The sequence below is a fragment of the Pelodiscus sinensis genome, chromosome 1 (assembly GCF_052426305.1).
Source record: "Pelodiscus sinensis isolate ZL-2025 chromosome 1, ASM5242630v1, whole genome shotgun sequence".
Lineage (NCBI taxonomy): Eukaryota > Metazoa > Chordata > Testudines > Trionychidae > Pelodiscus > Pelodiscus sinensis.
The window spans coordinates 66480011-66492701 of record NC_143052.1 but is presented as its reverse complement, the minus strand read 5'-3'; the positions used below and the strand labels follow the sequence as shown (position 1 = coordinate 66492701).

At 42.4% G+C, this 12691-nt stretch overlaps 1 protein-coding gene across 3 annotated transcripts in view; it reads left to right on the top strand.

Annotated features, from left to right (window-relative positions):
* PTPRB (protein tyrosine phosphatase receptor type B) overlaps positions 1 to 11929 on the top strand; it is a 95349-nt gene extending 83420 nt beyond the window's left edge. For all 3 annotated transcript variants that reach the window (XM_006121563.5, XM_014572792.4, XM_075931769.2), the window contains 7 exons: positions 1083 to 1159; positions 2244 to 2378; positions 5330 to 5452; positions 5656 to 5819; positions 6391 to 6526; positions 10044 to 10164; positions 11269 to 11929. In XM_006121563.5, coding sequence (XP_006121625.3) covers positions 1083 to 1159; positions 2244 to 2378; positions 5330 to 5452; positions 5656 to 5819; positions 6391 to 6526; positions 10044 to 10164; positions 11269 to 11291 — 779 coding nt within the window. In that variant the 3' untranslated portion in view covers positions 11292 to 11929. The remainder of the gene's footprint in view (positions 1 to 1082; positions 1160 to 2243; positions 2379 to 5329; positions 5453 to 5655; positions 5820 to 6390; positions 6527 to 10043; positions 10165 to 11268) is intronic.
* Positions 11930 to 12691: the final 762 nt, after the last annotated feature.

Below are 12691 nucleotides of genomic sequence, written 5' to 3'. Positions count from 1 at the left end.
AGCACACTCTCTCAAACGGAATTGCACTTGTCTGCCTAGCCCTGCTGGGAAATACCCACCCGGCTGCCCTATGGAAGTACCCAGAGTGTGTGGGGGGGGAGGGGGGGCACTATGATTCCTGGAAGGGCAACACTGCAGCCAGAGACTCAGCAGGAATGCTCAGTCAGACAGCATTCAGACAGCTGGCTATGCCATGGGGGGAAGTATTCCTACTCCCTATCTCTGTCAAGTAGCTACACAACTTACACAACTTACACAACTTACACTTACACAACTGCTAGCCAGGAAGAAGCTTGTGCACTGCAACAGGATTGCGCTCAGCTGCGAAAAAATGGAGGGCGTTCCCATGGGTTAAATACACAAAGGTAGTTAGGTATTGCAGTGTCTAACCACTAGGTGCCCTGCCACCTTGCAGAATCCTCCATCCTGAGTTCGATACTTAGGCTCCTTATCAATGCGGGGAGGGGGAGGTAGGCACCTAACACAGGGATCTTGTAAAACCATCAGTGTCATGCAAAAGGAAGAAGGCAGGACTCAGAGCCAAGATTCACAAAGGCAGACACCTAACTCCGACTGATATGGTCCTCTACTGTGGGCAGCCCAGAGGCAGGCACCTCCCTTCACTCAGGATTTTCTGCCATATACCCTCTCCTGACATGAAGGACATGAGCCAGGGAAACCCATGCCCTAGCAGATGAAACCCAGACCATTCTCCTGAAAGACAAGGGAATGGGCATGTCTGAAACATAGACGCTTACTGGAGTAGGCAGCAACTTAGCAGTATTTTCAGGGTATCACTGGTACCTATGTTTTGGACTGGGATGCCTATGTGCCAGTGGATCTTTGTGATTCTAGCTCCTTGTGCCCCTTGCATACAATCTCACTCAACAGCTCTGATATGCTTGGGACCCCCCGGGTGAAAGGTGTGTACAAATGTGGGTTGTTATCATTTGTAAACAAACCTTCGCACTTTGACTGCAGAAGCGCTGTTGGTATTTTTGCATAGGTGCATTTCTGTTTATATGAAAGGGATGCAAAATCAAGAGCTAGTTATAAACCTCTTGTCATTTATTTCTTCTCAGATGATACATCAAGAGTGAAGCTTTCCAATGTAGATGATGATCCTTGTTCAGATTATATTAATGCAAGCTACATACCAGTAAGTTGACTCTTTGATATTTTTTATAGTCCTTGTCTCACCAATGGTAATTTCACCCTGCTGTGAAACGTAACATGTGGCTAGTTTCTTAGGACTCCTCTCCCTCTCCCCCTCCCCTCCCCCACTTCCATATGTTCATTGGTTTTAAGTAAAAAGTCTGAGAACTGTTGGTGTGTGTGCTGAAAGACCATGTCTGAATGCCATACATTGCCATACGGATAACAGGGACTGACTCGGCTCCTAAAGCCACTTCCCTGGATTGCTAGAGTCATATAGGATTGCAGTTATGATTGGCCAACAACACCTTTTCAAAGGTCACTGGTTTTATACAATTTCTGTAATAAGCCCAGCTATCACTGCACGTGAGATCATATGTATGGATTCATGCTTCATCCTGAAAAGGCTTGCTCCATGCATTATGGTGAAATTGGTGGAGGTTACAACTGTGCCCTTTGCCAGAGAATTATGATTGATCATAGCAGGAGCCTAACAATCCAGATTTCAATCCACCACTCAGCTAATTAATGGCAAATAGTAAAACAAAACAATTACCCGATGGTTCAAAATGCCTAGGGCAATGCTAGACATAATAAAAAGATGAAAAATCTCTAACTAATGCAGAGGGGACTAGCAAATCCCTTCCAGCAGTATTTATATACACTGGTACATTCTCTTTCTTCTCTTTGCTCCTACCAGTCTTCTGCTCCCAGAGCTTAGGGAGTCTTTAGCTGTTAGGCCATGGCTGGGCAAGAACTTGTCAGTGGGTTGGATCCAGCCCGCCTAGGTCTTTTATACAGACTGCACTGCGGTTCCCGGCCCTCCCTCTAACAAATTGCCTGGGAGCCAGGGACGTGCAAGCCCTTTCAAACTGCTTCTATTTAGAGGTGGAGAAAGTGTGAGCCCTTTGAATAGAAGCAGTTGAAGGGGCTCACACTTCCTGGCCCTGACACGCTGCCTGGTTGCTGCTGGGGAGGCGTGAGTCTTTTCACTTGCTCATGCCTCTCTGTGGTGGTTTCTTTGCAGTTGCTATAAGGTCCATTTCTCTGGCATTATAGAAACTAACTGGAGTTTCCTGGATTTGCAGGGCAATAATTTTCGCAGGGAATACATTGCGACTCAGGGCCCTTTGCCTGGCACCAAAGATGATTTCTGGAAGATGGCATGGGAACAGAACGTTCACAATATTGTCATGGTAACCCAGTGTGTTGAGAAGGGCCGAGTGAGTAGCGAGGTTTCTTATTTATTAATTTCTATTTTTAAATGTTGTATTTATTATTTGTATGATACTAACACCCACAAATATTGACTGAGATCAAGGTCCCATTATGGCAAGTGACACCTAGTAAGAAACAGTGCCTGCCCCTACAAGCTTAGAACTGGGATTTTGAAGCTATTTAGGCATCTAAATCCCTGTGATTGCAGTAGGAGTTAGGTACCTTTAAACATCTGACCCTTGCAGTATATACAGACAAGACAGAAAAAGGGTAGGTGGGGAAACAGAGGCACAGAAAGGTGAAGTGACTGATCCAAGGTCACTCAGCAGGTCAGTGAGAGAGCTAAGAATAAACCTACTGCAAAACCACAGTCTTAGGCATGCATAGCACTTAAGAAGTAAATAAAACAATTACCCAAAGACTATGCAATCTATAAAGGCCTGATTCTACAACTGTAATCACATGTAGTGGCTTGTTTGTGACTATTTACATAAGGGCTTCTCGACCCAGTGGATAGACATAATGTTGCAAGGAATAACAATGTACAAATGGGAGGACAAAGGTGGGAGTCAATAAAGATCATGAGATAAGGTCCATGTATCACATGTACTTCATCATCTATTTATTTACGGTTAGTATATTACAATATGAAACATCTCAGGGCCTTATGCTTAGTTATTTGATTGTCCATGACCACCTCATAAAACGTATGGTGCCGTAATCAGAATATGAGCCACCATAAAAGCATCCATGTGTGGTACAGAGGCAAGTGTTTTGTGACAAGCCAGGGCAGTTATCCTGTATTCCCAATCACGCTTTAAACCAGAGAGTGAACTGGGAGGAGGCATGAGAAGAAATAATCCAAGATCCATCTTTTTGAGCTGTCAAAATAAAAATCTACTCACAATTGATCTTCGTAATATGATCATCTCTCTTCTTTTCATGTGCTTTGATCAACAGTAAAATAGTTAACAGTGTTGACATTTACACTGCAAACAATAAGCTTTATAATTAACATATTCTTATCATGCATAAAAGAGTGCATGCTTTCAGAACTGATGTCACACTCAGGTAGGCATCACTGAATTGGTCATACTCTGATCATATGTGTACAGTTGTCTTTTAATTGCTGAAGAGCTAGAGAGTTAATTGTGTTTTAATAAGTTAAGGTTTTAGCACACAAGATGGCAGCCTCCAGGAAAAAAGAACTGGTTCACTGACGTTACATCTAGACTACATCCCTTTTTTTGATAAAGGGATGTAAATTAGGCATGTCGATATTGCAAATGAAGCCAGGATTTGAATTTCCCATGCTTCATTTGCATAATGGTAGCCTCCACTTTTTTTCGAAATGGGGCTTTTTTTTAAAAATGGCAGTTTAGATGGGGGCATTTTTGACAGAAATGTCCCATTTCTAAAGATCCTGTATGTCTCAAAAAGTGATCTTTCAAAATCGGGCATTCTGTCGAAAATGCCCTGACTAAACTGCTGGGAGGGGTTTCGAAAAAGCCCCGTTTAAAAAAAAAAAAAAAAGCAGTGGCTGCCATTATGCAAATGAAGCGCAGGAAATTCAAATCCCGGTTTCATTTGCAATATCTATGTGCCTAATTTACATTCCTTTACCAAAAAAAGGGTTATAGTCCAGAGACAGCCTGAATCAGCCCAGAGCAAACTCTGTTTTAAACAGTCTAAAGAGTGCAAGCAATGATAACTGTATTAAAGATGTTAAGGACTAGTCAACTAGTCCAATGTTTCTCAACCAGTATCCTTAGGGATATTTCAAGAGAAGTCTTGGGGATATGTCAACACAACTGAAATTTAGAGAAAACTAAGTTTTTGTTTTAAATTTTACAGCACTTTATTGTTTTTGTACTTTTTACATCCAAAAATTTCATCGCCCACCCAGTTATGATTAAGTTGTTTAAAGAAATGTGTTGCAATAGTAGAAAAAAATGTTGTGTGTCTGAAAACTGTAGGTACTAGGGGTACTTATAATTTTTTTTAAAGGGGTACTTCATAAAAAAAAAAGGTTGAGAAACACTGGAGTAATTGATAGAGGCAACAAATGGGGGGAGAGAAGGGATACTTCAAAGCGGCAGCGCCACACAGCTGAGCCAGGGATCAGCTGTGCAGCGCTGCCCCTTTGAAACACTGAGCGGTATTCAAAGGGCCAGCACTGTTGGGCCTGGGGTCAGATGGGGACTCCCCAGCTGATCCTGGGTTCTGGGGAAATGCTGCTCAGAACCTGGGGTCAGCTAGGAGCTCCCCAGCTGACCCCTGGCTCTGCGTGGCATGCAGCACAGCATGGAGCCCAAGGTCAGTGGAGGACTCTGAGTCCCCCGCTGACCCCAGGCTCCATGAGGATGCTGTGGCTTTGAAATGCACAAGAGCCCCCGCTGGGGACTCTTGTACATTTCAAAATAGACACACTCGCCTGCAGCATGGAGTCAGAAGGACTTCTCGCTGGCCCCGGGCTGCGCACACAGTTCCGCATTCCTCCTTTGAAATGTACAAAAGCCCCAGAAGGAACTCTTGTACATTTCAGAGGAGGAATGTGGAAGTGCCTATCGACTAGTCGAGTAGTCGATGGAAATTCCATCAACTACTCAACTAGTCAATTAACCTCAATTTAACATCCTTAAACTGTATGTGGAAATGCCTTTTGCTGTTGAAGCCCTGACATAGCAAAATACTTAAGGGTTGCCTAACTATTCAGTGGGACCTCTTGCATACTTTAAGCACCTGCTTAGATCCTTTGTTGAGTACATGTTCATATGAATTATTTTAGCTGCCTTAATTGTCCATCAGCTGATGTGTGACTCCTTCTTGCCTTCCTGGAAGTGGGGGATTCTTAGAAACTCTGTGCAAAAAATGAGCAGATCTGAAGTTGTTTAAATATGACAGGTTGGCTCCAGCTCTTGTTATTACTGAAACACTCTTTTCTTTGTCCTTACAGGTGAAGTGTGATCATTACTGGCCCCTGGACCGGGATTCCTTGTATTACGGAGACCTAATAGTTGAGATGTTGTCTGAGTCAGTGCTTCCAGAATGGACAATAAGGGAGTTTAAAATTTGTAGTGTATGTTATTTATTTATTTATTTTTAAAAAAAATCTGTTAGGATATCTTAGCGTGGCTAAACCTCACACATCCCGATTGCTCACCAGTAACCTGTTCCCTAATGCTAACTGTAACAGAGCATGATGTTCACTACAAAGACTTGGCATGTTAGAACATCTGCCTCTTGACTTTTCTGATTTTCCATATTTCTGTGATCTGACAGGAAGAGCAGCTTGACTCAAAGAGGCTCATCCGTCACTTTCATTACACAGTATGGCCAGACCATGGAGTTCCAGAGACTACCCAGTCCCTGATTCAGTTTGTAAGAACTGTAAGGGATTATGTCAACAGGACGCCAGACACTGGACCAACCATTGTGCACTGCAGGTATAAATGAAAGCTAGATGCCATGAGTTCAGGAGTTTTATAAAATACACTTAAAAGATCTCTAATGTTGGTGTCTCTTGGGGAATAACTTTCACTTAAATGTCTATGGCCACAGGCTTTAATAGGCATTTTGAGCTAGGTGATCCAGAGCAGTGTACGACTCACCACTCCCCCCCCCCCCCCCCCCCCCAATTTTAAAGCTTTGTGGGTTAACTACAAAATTTGGGTCTATATTCAGGTCATAATCTGAATCTGCAGGTTCACCTCTAGGAAGAAAACAGCTTTAAAGGCTCCTTACAAAAAGATTTGGATATATTGAACTATCAACCTAATTTGATCCATAGTGACAATAGAAGATATCGCAACTAGCTCTTCCATCACTCGAAACAAAGAATCTACCTCCACTGTAAACTATTGCCATCTGAAATCCTAGAGCTGCCACTTGACTAGTGCAGTGAACCCCAAGATCATGGTGGAGTAATAGCAATGCTCACCTGTCCCTTGCCTGAATGAAATATAAATATGGCGAGAGCTTTGACCCAGTGGATTTGTATTTTCCATATCTTTTCAGTGCCGGTGTTGGTAGGACAGGCACATTCATTGCGCTGGATCGAATCCTTCAGCAACTAGACTCTAAAGATTCAGTGGATATTTATGGAGCAGTGCATGATTTAAGGCTTCACAGGGTTCACATGGTTCAGACAGAGGTAAGCTTTGGATATGGCACCTCTTCAGCATTCATGTAAGAATAACAGTTGGAACACGGAGTGTCTCTTCTGCGGATCTCAAATCACTTCACAACTGTTCATAAATTAGGCTTTGTGGCACCACTGTAAGATAGTTAACAGGTACGATAGCACTGAGAATCTGATCTAATTCCTACTGAAGCTAGTGGGATATTTTTCCATTGCCTTCCATGGAGCTGGATCAGGCCTCTACACATGAAGTTTTATACCAATCTTAGAAATGCCTCTGCAGTTCAGGGGTGGATAAAGTGCTCCCTAGAACTCTGTCTTCCCTTGGAATGTAATGCAGATACCTTTAACAGCACATCACACTGGAGTTACTGAATTAGATAAATAATTTGGGAAGGTGGGGAAGTAACATAAGCTTTTAAGTACATTGGGGATGGGCACTAAGATGGACAGATAGGAAGCCATAAAGGAAGGAAACAGTGGAAGATGGAGATAATTATTCAATTGTTTATTATTTAAAACGGTAGCACTCTGACCTTGCAGCTGTGTGGTGTCCTTGTACTTCCTGGGCTGACATGTCCATCTTTCATTATGCTATTGGGCAGGAAGATCAGTCTTTTCCTAATTCGTTATCAAGGGCGCCATTTTGGGAGGGGGGGGGGCAGCAGCCATGCGCTTTGGGATGTGGCTTGCTTTTCATCCCATTCCTGGGATGCTAAGGGAGTGAAGGGAAAGTACTTGTATTCCATACATGCCTCTCACACCTGACTGGTGAGTTCTCTTCACCAGCCAGGTGTGAGAGGCATGCACAGAATCCAAGCACTTTCCCCTTGTTTTAAAAATGCAGGAAAACCACTTTCAGAGAATGGTGGCTAAAAACTCAGGGACTAATAATAGAGTAATGGAGGCAGCTTGTTCATTGTCGCTGTGGAACCTGTTAATAGAGAAATCGGAGCTGCAGCCTGATGCCAGTGTAGCTCTTTGTTGCAATTTGGAGGCTATGTTGTGGATGGCTAAGTTCACTGATGTCTGAAAAAAAAAAAGAGCAGTACATGGGTTTGAGAAGACTCTGCTTTTTATTTCACTAATCACTAAAGCACTCTAGTTAGCACAAAGTCAGAGTTTTCCAGACCTGGTTGTGGAGCTTCAATGTCAGCCTGGCATGTGGTCTCAGTCAGATGTTTGCCCCCTGGTAAAATGTTTGCCAGGAGAGGGACCAGGATACAATGAGAGAATAATTGGTGGTTAGCACGACAGGCAGTGTTCGCAACAGCTGCCTAACTGGCAGGGGAACGCTGCCACATTTCATTCACAGCAGGAGCCTTTAGTAATATCTGCTAACTGTAGATACTTTGCCCAGCCCAGATTTTCATTGAGCAAGTGTGTAGGGTGCAGAATTCTGTTTCCTGGAGACAGCAGATTTTGTAATTTTCCTAAAGAGAGGGCAGAGCAACAATTAAACTTTCTATGCAAATGAAGAGAAATTACTGAAAAAAACAATTGTGTTTCCTAAGGGAAAGGACGCCTTTAAGGCAAAGTAAAGTTAGAAGCAAGAGCCTTAGTATGAGGAGGCATTCACTAAAATCTTTGTCTATGGATACTATAGTACATTTGTTATGTAATGCTAGTGTTCCTGTGGTCACTGCCCTGAGAGAATGGTAAAATGTAGCAAATCTGCAGTTCATGCATAAGCAGAGACAACCGGGGTGAGTAGCAGATCATATCAGTTTAGGTCCTGTCCACACTGATCAAGAACGACATTGTAGCTTCTTTCTAGTAAACTATTCAAACACTGTCCTTAGACAGGAAACAATACAGTTCACTTGGCTTACAGGCAATATCACAGTCTAATAAACCAGTTGCTAGCACATTTTAAGTCCTGTCAGGACTGGCGAGGGAAAGAACATTGATTCTTTCAATATGAATGGTTTTTACCAGAAATATAATTTGTTAGAAGAGGGTCCCAGAGGCTTTCCATGTCCAGTATAAACAAGGTCTAACTACACTTCCCTGCCCAGCATAGGAGTAACCACAGTTCCCTGTAACCTGAGCGCATGGGTGGTCGCTCAGGAGTGATTCACTGCCCAGTGATACTGCCCAGTTGATGAGCAGAGCACCCACAGCTAGGTTTTGTTTCTACTGGTGGTGCACATTTGCACATGCCTTAGTGCACACTAGCATTGTTAAAATGCAGGTATTTAACTAATCGAGTAGTTGATAGAATTTTTATCAACTGCTTGATTAGTCGTTAGGCAGCCCAGCTCAGTTCTGGCTCACACCAGGCGCAGGACCCAACCATGCTGCAACTCTGCAATTTAAAAGGCAGTAGGAGCTGGAACTGAGCCGGGCTGCCTGCCCAGCCAGCAGCAGCCCCTGTGCATAGGGGTTCCAGTGGGGATTTGGGGCCTCCTGAGCACAGGGGCTGTTGCCATGAAGCAGCTCCTGCCTGTGGCTAGGTCACCATGGACAGGGGCTGCTTCATGGCAGCAGTCCCTGGGCACGGGAGGTCCCAATTTCCTTCTGGGACCCCCAGTGCATAAGGACTGCTGCTGCAAAGCAGCCCCTGCTCCCTCGCCTCTGATAGAGGCAGCAGCAGGGGTGAAAGGGGAAGGGGCAGCCCCACAGAGAGCGTGCTGGGGGGGAACTGGCTTTTAAGCCAGCTCCTCCCCAGCACCAGCTTCTGCTCCCCGCCCCCCCACCCGCACACACTGCCTCTGTATCAGAGGCAGCAAGGGGGAGGATATGAGTAGTAAACTCAACTACCCGATAAACATAGGCTTCTTGGGTAGTCGACTTCTCCTTTACATCCCTAGTGCACATAGAAAAATGTATTTCATGCACAGATGGAAAAAAACATACTTGACTAGGCCTTACTTCATTATGTTACATGAGGCTTAATGTTTTGTAAGGGTACTCAAAAGCTACTATAATTATCAGAGTTATGTAAGACCCGGGTTTCCATGTCACAGGAATTTCTGCCATTTCAAAATGTGTTTAGTTCTGAATCAGAATGAAAATAAATAATTCTAAAATTTCCCATGAAACGATTTTTTAAATCAACTTTCAGGTCAATGGAAACATTTCATTTTGATTTCAGTATTTTAGTTTTCATTATTTTAACATTATAAAATAAAAGCTATTTCAAAACTAAAAATCCATTTTTGTATGGAAAAATTGAAACATTTCATTCCAAATATGTCAAAACAAAACATTTTGACTTTTGGAAATTTTTTTAACATTTCTTTTCCAAAAGAAACGTAGCTGATTCCACAAGGATTTAAGTTCCAACAAAATGCCATTTTCCCAGCAGAAAAATGACCAAGTGGAGAATTTTCTAAACCCTGCTCAAATAAAAGTCTTATAAAGATCACATTCTTGTAACAACTGACATGGCTCTTTCTCTCCCTTGGAACAAAGGTGTTTCAAAACACTCCATATTTTAGCATTCAGTGGCACCTGAGTGTGTAAGACTCTCCTAACTCCCTTTCAGATTTCACTCATTTCTGATACCTCCCTCCCTCTTTTCCAGTGTCAATATGTCTATTTACATCAGTGTGTGAGAGACGTGTTAAGAGCAAGAAAGCTACGCAGTGAACAAGAAAATCCCTTGTTTCCAATATATGAAAATGTGAATCCAGAGTATCACAGAGGTAGGGATGAAGTTATTGAATTGTACCACATTTCAGATTCACAATTTAATAGCCAGGGACAAATTGCATTATCTCTTGCCTGGGTTATTATAACCTCCTAACACAGACTTTCTCTCGTCTCACCTCTTCTCCCTTCCACTCTATCCAAAATGCTGGTGCTACAGTTGTCTTCCTCTTAGGGTTGCCAGATACTTTCACAAAAAATCCCAAACATGGCAGGAAATAATTGGTTGAGCAAAAAAAAAAAAAAAAAAACCACAGGGGAACAAAGTTGAGGGGGGAAAAAAGGGGGAAACAAAGTTGACGAGTAGATAGGGACCACAAATACCGGACTGTCTGGGTGAAAACCTGGCAACCCTACTTCCTCTCTTGTCACTCTCCCAATTCATTCTCCTCTCCATTGGCTTCTCCATTAAATCCCAGCTGCACCTACCTACGTCTTCTCTGATCTCATTTCCTCCTAGACTGCTCCCTCATACCTTACACACCTCCCGGTGCCATCACCTTATTATTTCCTTGATCTTGCTTTCATGCTCGTACACACACACTATTAAGCTGTTCCCTCTGATGGGAACAGTCTCCAACCCTCTCTTCTTATTAAAACTCACTCCTCCGAAAAATATTTGCTTCCTACTTCATTTCAGCAACTGTCTCCTCCTGGTTTCCTTTGTAATGTTCTTACATCTTACATTTGTCTGGTCTGTTTTACTTATGAGCTTGTTGGGAGACAGAAAATGTTTTATGTTCATCTATATTTCTAGTACAACACAGGGGACTTGTAACTGAGACAAGTGACATTTGCTTTCCATTGTTGATGATCTGTTTTCAAAGCCTGTCTCTTTTTCCAAGTGGAAAAGAATTTGGTGATCAGATTCCCTCCTCTACATATGAGAGGCCAAGGAGTGAAATAACAAGAGTTGTACAACTCACGACTGAAGTGTAATGGTGGGGTGTAAATGGAAACTTGTTCAGTGTCTCCCTTTTTTGATACCAGTCTCCAGACAGTGCTGGTACTCTGCCACTTCTCCAAGCACAATAGTCATCTGCTCGCAATAAAAATAATATGGACTGATGATTTTTCTAATCTATTTTCCTTGTTTCCAGATGCGGTTTATTCGAGGCACTAAGAATGTAACAGACACCTGCTTTTGTGATCAGATCTGTTAACTTTGTGAGTGAGTGAGAGTGAGTGAGTGTGTGTGTGTGTGTGTGTGTGTGTGTGAGAGAGAGTGAGTGTTTCATGCACTAAAGAGGAGCCAGACATTTCTATTGATGCTGTGTATAATTTATTGGTCTGGTGATTTTTTTAAAAGATATATAATTTAAGTGTAACAGATATTATTGTATATAATTGTATTTTGGTGTTATGTAAATATGTATTTTTTCTATAATGTTTATATGAATATTAAGCTTCAGATAATACTATTTTTCCATGCTAAAGTTATTAGAAACTTTTCTACATAAACTATTTTAAACTGTGTGTCAAAAAGAACTGCTGAGTTTGGAGCAGGTTATCTATTGGCATTTAATATACAAGGAAAACCCATTAAGCCTAGCCAGCCTTTTAGCTGATTCAGTGTTCACAAGATGAAATATGCAACATATTAGATAAAGGATAGTAGTCCTACATAGAAATGCTAAACTTTAAATTGATTGCTTGTGATCTGATCAGAATGGAAGCAATCCAAAATGCCAAGTCACTGCCATATACCGTTTATTTAAAAATCATTAACATCCAAATAAAACAGCATCCACTTCCCTGTGAGCAACTGTCTCATTGTAACCTGAATGTCAATGGAAAACATTAACAATATGTTGCCTTATAGTTGAATAGAACTTTTCTGTTACTCAGATGGGAGGTTAGATTACGATTTGACCGACATGACTGATGTATTCTTAAATGATTGCATATAGCAGCCTAAGACAATAAGTAAACTATACATGCATTCACCCTGACTGACATGCAGACACTTATTTCCATGAGGATGCAAAATCTGGCCATTTCTATCACTCTTTAAAAATAAAATCATTATTAAGACAGTTTAAAGAATAGGCCTGGCTGGATAGTATCAGTGTAGAGCCCCTCAGGAGTATAAAGATTTACAGATGTATACCAGAGCAGCATATAGCGGGGATGCCCTGTATGTCAGTACTCACTCCAGGCTACGTGGCCCAGAGAGTTTAATATCGTCCCAGTCAGCACTTTGGCTGTGGGAAGAAAATGGATCCCATTCCACAGACTTAAAATCATGTATTAGGTTTGAGAAGATGAAACTTTGCCCCAGGTTCCAGGAAGAGAAGGACATCAGCCTTTTTTTCAGTGCTGCATGCTGGGCTAGTCTCTCCTTGCTGCAGAAACACCCGTGAGAGTGACAGTGTAGGAGCGGAGGAAAACACCCCGCTTGCCCTTGCAGCATTTTCCTCAGATCTTTCCATTGAGTGGGATGGGATGGGTGGGTTTGCCTAACACCGAACGAGCAAGGATTTCCACCCACATACACTGCCGATCACCCAAATTCCCCTAGAT